The 5,163-nt window shown below is 49.5% G+C and overlaps 1 protein-coding gene across 2 annotated transcripts in view; it reads left to right on the top strand.

The window, feature by feature from the left end:
* LOC143276709 (phospholipid phosphatase 3-like) overlaps positions 1 to 5,163 on the top strand; it is a 14,035-nt gene extending 8,872 nt beyond the window's left edge. For both annotated transcript variants that reach the window (XM_076581352.1, XM_076581351.1), the window contains exon 6: positions 4,812 to 5,163. In XM_076581352.1, the coding sequence (XP_076437467.1) occupies positions 4,812 to 4,861 (50 nt within the window). In that variant the 3' untranslated portion in view covers positions 4,862 to 5,163. The remainder of the gene's footprint in view (positions 1 to 4,811) is intronic.

Genomic DNA, 5,163 nt, shown 5'->3' with positions numbered 1-5,163 from the left:
AGCAGCGTGTACATGCTGGTGCATCCAGCTCTTTCCAGGACAGTGTTTCTTGGGACCTTGTCCTGCCAAGTGATGTTCAGAATGCGTCGGAGGCTACGCATGTGAAAAGCATTGAGCTTTCGCTCTTGTCGGGCACGCAAAGTCCAGGACTCGCTGCCATACAGGAGGGTGCTCACGACGCAGGCTCTGTAGATCTCGATCTTTGTGTGCTCAGTCAGCTTGCTGTTGTTCCATGCTTTCTTTGTCAGTCTGGTCATGGTGGTAGCCGCCTTGTTGAGCTCTGCGTCAAGTGAGAGGGTGTCTGAGATAGTTGAGCCCAGATAAACGAGGTCGTGGACGACATCCAGTTCATGGTCATTGATGGTGATGGCTGGGGGAGAGTCCACATCTTGTCCCATGACCTGTGTTTTCTTCAAGCTAATGGTAAGCCCGAAGTCTTGGCAGGCATCGCTGAAGCAAGTCATGAGCTGCTGTAGGTCCTCGGCAGAGTGGGCGGTTACTGCTGCGTCGTCTGCAAAGAGGAAGTCAGGCAGGCACCTCAGCTGGACTTTAGTCTTGGCTCTTAGTCTGGAGAGGTTGAAGAGCTTTCTATCTGTCCTGGTTCGGAGGTAGATACCTTCAGCTGCAGGACCAAATGCGTGTTTCAGCATCACAGCAAAGAAGATTCCAAACAGGGTGGGAGCCAGGACGCAACCCTGTTTCACTCCACTCCGTATGTTGAAGGCAGCTGATGTTGAGCCGTCAAAGACGACGGTGCCTTTCATGTCTTCGTGGAAGGATCTGATGATGCTGAGAAGTGTGGGTGGACATCCGATCTTGGGAAGGATCTTGAAGAGGCCATTCCTACTGACCAGATCGAAAGCCTTTGTGAGGTCTATGAAGGCAACGAAGAGTGGCTGCCTTTGCTCCCTACATTTCTCCTGAAGTTGTTTGAGGGAGAAGATCATGTATATAGTGGATCTGCTGGCACGGAAACCGCACTGCGATTCATGGTAGACTTGCTCTGCAAGTACTTGGAGCCTCTTCAGTACTACTCGTGCAAAGACTTTCCCAACGATGCTGAGGAGGGATATGCCGCGATAATTATTGCAGTCGCTTCTGTCACCTTTGTTTTTGTACAGTGTGACGACGTTAGCATCCCTCATGTCTTGTGGTACTTCGCCTTCACTCCAAAAGAGGCAGAGGATTTCATGCAACTCGGTGATGAGTGTCTCTTTGCAGCACTTCAGTACTTCGGCGGGAATACCGTCTTTCCCTGGTGCCTTGCCAGAGGCAAGAGAGTCCAGGGCTTCGCTAAGTTCATCTATGGTTGGTTCTCTGTCAAGCTCTTCCAGCTTTGGTAGGCACTCTATGGCATTCAGGGCATCTTCTGTGACTACATTTTCCCTTGCATATAGCTCAGTGTAGTGTTCTACCTAGCGCTCCATCTCTTGTTCTCTGTCTTGAATCACCTCCCCTGTAGCTGATTTCAAAGGGGCTGTTTTCTTTTGCGTTGGGCCCAATGCCTGCTTGATGCCGTCATACATCGCCTTGATGTTGCCTGTGTCAGCTGCGATCTGAATCTGGGAGCAGAGCTGAAGCCAATAGTCGTTGGCGCATTTCCTGGCACACTGCTGGACTTTGCTGTGAGCAGCACGGAGAACCTGGAGGTTCTGCTCACTGGGATTGGTTTTGTATGCCGTCAAGGCGTTTCTCTTGGCCTCGATGACTGGTGTCATTTCTTCTAGGTGGGCTTCGAACCAATCAGCTGACTTGCTGGTCTTTTTGCCAAAGGTGGACATGGCGGCGCTGTAGACAGCATCTCTGAAGTGTTCCCATCGGTCTTGGGCATTTGCAGTGGGTGGGCCAGGGAGAGAATCCTCCAACACACGCGCAAACTCCTCCACTTTTCTTTGATCGCGTGTTTTGCTGGTGTCGATGCGAGGTCGGCCCTCCTTTCTCGTACGGTACAGTCTCTTCGCGCGGAGCTTCACACTGCTGCACACCAAAGAGTGGTCAGTGTCACAATCGGCGCTCTGGTAGTTGCGAGTGATCTTGATGCTGGAAAGGTTGACACGTCTGGTGAGGATCAGGTCGAGCTGATGCCAGTGTTTGGATCGCGGGTGTCTCCAGGAGACTCTATGCTGAGGCTTCGTGTTGAAGAAGGTGTTACTGATGCACAACCATGATGACAGCAGAGCTCTAGCAGGCGCTGGCCGTTCTCGTTCATTTTCCCAGTGCCGAACTGACCCAAGCAGGTGGGCCAGGAGTTGTGATCGACACCTACTCTGGCGTTGAAATCGCCGGCGATGAACAGTAGTTCTCTGTCAGGAATTCTCCTTATAGCAGCACTGAGGTCGTCATAAAACTTGTCTTTTGCTTCTGCTGTGGATGCCAAAGTTGGTGCGTAGGCACTGATTAGACTGACTGGTCCTGAGGATGTTTGGAGTCGGAGAGACAGGATTCGCTCTGTTCCTTCTGCTGGTGGGGTTATGGACCCCAGTAATCTGTTTCTAACTGCGAATCCCACGCCGTGTTCTCTGACCTCGTCTGATGGTTTGCCCTGCCAGAACAGGGTGAAGTCTCTCTCCCTCACAGATCCTGTTTCTGGGAGCCTGGTTTCTTGAAGGGCGACGATGTCCATCTGCAGTCTGCTCAGTTCTCTGTCGATGACGGCTGTCTTGCGAGCATCATTTACTTCCTGCAGGTCGTCAGAAAAGCCTGGTGTCATTGTCCTTACGTTCCACGTGCCCAATTTCAGGGCGGGAGTTTTCATTTTTCTGTTGCCTGGTGCATAGTTGTCGATCCACTTGTCGGTTTTCACCCTAAACCCCACGCACCCAGTGAGGCTAACGGACCGTGGCGGGGCAGCACCTTACTGGCTGGGGACTGCCCAGCTTAAGGCGGACGGTAGCTGCCCAGTGAGATGCGATGACCTCTCCCACCGTCGGAAGCAGCCCCTGGCGTCTGACTCTACGTCATTTGAGTATGCAGACTTATAACCGGTAGACTGCTACTTCCCGTGTTTTGTCGACGCTGCAAAGCGAAGCTGGAGTGACCTCTCCAGAGCGCAAAGCCTGGGTAAGTAAGTATGGAGGGCAAGCTGTTACCCATGCAGCAGACCCCCCCTCTCCACGTCGCTGGAAAGGTCCATTGGAAAGGCAAGCGCCGATACACATGGTTCCAGTGCCGTCGGAGTTGCCAGAACGTTGCTGTACACAGCCTCGGACTGCCTTTGGGGACTCCGGCTCCGGATTTTTCCTCAGGGTTGACTCCCGAAGCCTCTCCTATGAGTGGGTATGGCCGCAAGGCAGCGGAGGTTTGAAATCAGAGTTTTCCTTCTCTTAGATGAGCTGTCTTCCCAGACTGATGAGCCCCATCTACCCAAAGCACTGGTTTTCAGGCGCCAGGTAACCCGCCTTCGCCCCTTCTCCTATCAGTAGTAGCAGTTCCGCCGGGCTTATATCTAAGCCACACTAGCAGGCTAGGAGCTGGACTTAGTTGTCAGAGGCTGTTGGAGACGCACGCCGTGAGGGGCATTTTATGGACAACGGGAGCTTGTCCCCATTGCCACCCCTCGCCTATGACAACCTTGGGACCAACAAAATAATGATAATGTCCATTTTGTGCTTTTACACGTCTCAAAGCTCTTCACAATGATGTGTCAGTCAGACGAGCACATTTTTTATGGAGAGACGCATGCATGCTTGAAAAAGGATTGTTTTTGGATTTGTTTTAGACGTGTGTGACAGGCGCAATAGCCGAGTAGTCAAAGCGTTGGACTTTCAATCTGAGTGTCCCGGGTTCGAATCTCGGTAACGGCGCCTGGTGGGTAAAGGGTGGAGATTTTTCCGATCTCCCATGCCAACAGATGAGCAGAACTGCTTGTGCCTGAACCCCCTTCGTGTGTGTATGCAAGCAGAAGATCAAATACGCACGTTAAAGATCCTGTAATCCACCGACGTCGAGCGTTCGGTGTGTTGTGGAAACAAGAACATACCCCGCATGCACATCCCCGAAAACGGAGTATGGCTGCCTACATGGCGGGGTAAAAACGGTCATACACGTAAAAAGCCCACTCGCGTACATACGAGTGAACGTGGGAGTTTCAGCCCATGAACGAAGAAGAAGACGTGCGAGTATGTTACATTTTACTGAAGGGATCACATCTGTATCTGAACTGACGGCGTGATACCCCCCCCCCCCCCCCCCCCCCCCCCCCCCGGTCTCCTTCCCAAACCCTCGCCACATTGTTTACATTATGATACCAATTTCAGTGCGTGAACGTTTAGTTCTAAACCGTGGTTTCGTCCATGACTTTCACTGAGCCAAGTTCAGTTTCGGCAGTATTATATGGGAACTCTTCTAATAATTAATTAGATCAGCATATTCCTTTCCTCTTTTGACACAGTTTAACATATTTACTTATACAAACTGAAATCGGCTGGTGTGTTGTTGTTTTTGAATTGTTTTTTTAGTATTATTGTTATCATCATTTATATTTCAGTTCATTATTTTGTTTTGGTCAAGTCCAGTTTTAGCATCCTACAATATTGCACCTATTTTAGCGGCAATTTTTGAACACGTATGATACGATATTACCATTAACAGATGTTGTAACCCATTTACAGTGGATTTCGACTCTTATTTTGTACGTTATTTTACTAAATTTTGATGCGGATTCAGTCACTGAATTAACGTGCCACCATCTTGCTTTTTCCCTTTTTCGTCCCACAAACCATGGAAATGTAGCCAATATGTGCAATGATTTAGGATGCTAAAATTGAACATTACCTTTTTATTTACTTATTCATTTATTCTATCTTCCGCAGATATGCAAAATGTGTCCAGACTTTGTACGACACCCTCCCCGTCGAGTTGAACCGGACGGCAATCATACTAACCAAGGGACATCACTACGGATGGGATCCAACTAAAGGACACGACTGGTACCAGTTTCTGCCATCCAGATCAAAAGACGATCAGTTGTCAACAGGCTGTTCTGGCCACGGTGTATGAATTAACGAAACGTAGGTGACAGCAGAACACCTGTGTATTATAATTATATTGAACAAGTTTGAGTTTGAACTTTGTGATGTATAATGTACTGTATGCATAACATCCATGCATTTTGATTATGTTGACTCCGAACAATTTTGAGTAGTTTGAACTTTGTGATGAATA

Source organism: Babylonia areolata, chromosome 32 (genome assembly GCF_041734735.1).
Source record: "Babylonia areolata isolate BAREFJ2019XMU chromosome 32, ASM4173473v1, whole genome shotgun sequence".
NCBI lineage: Eukaryota > Metazoa > Mollusca > Gastropoda > Neogastropoda > Buccinidae > Babylonia > Babylonia areolata.
The sequence above is the reverse complement of the archived record's forward strand: the minus strand, read 5'-3'. Positions and strand labels throughout refer to the sequence as shown.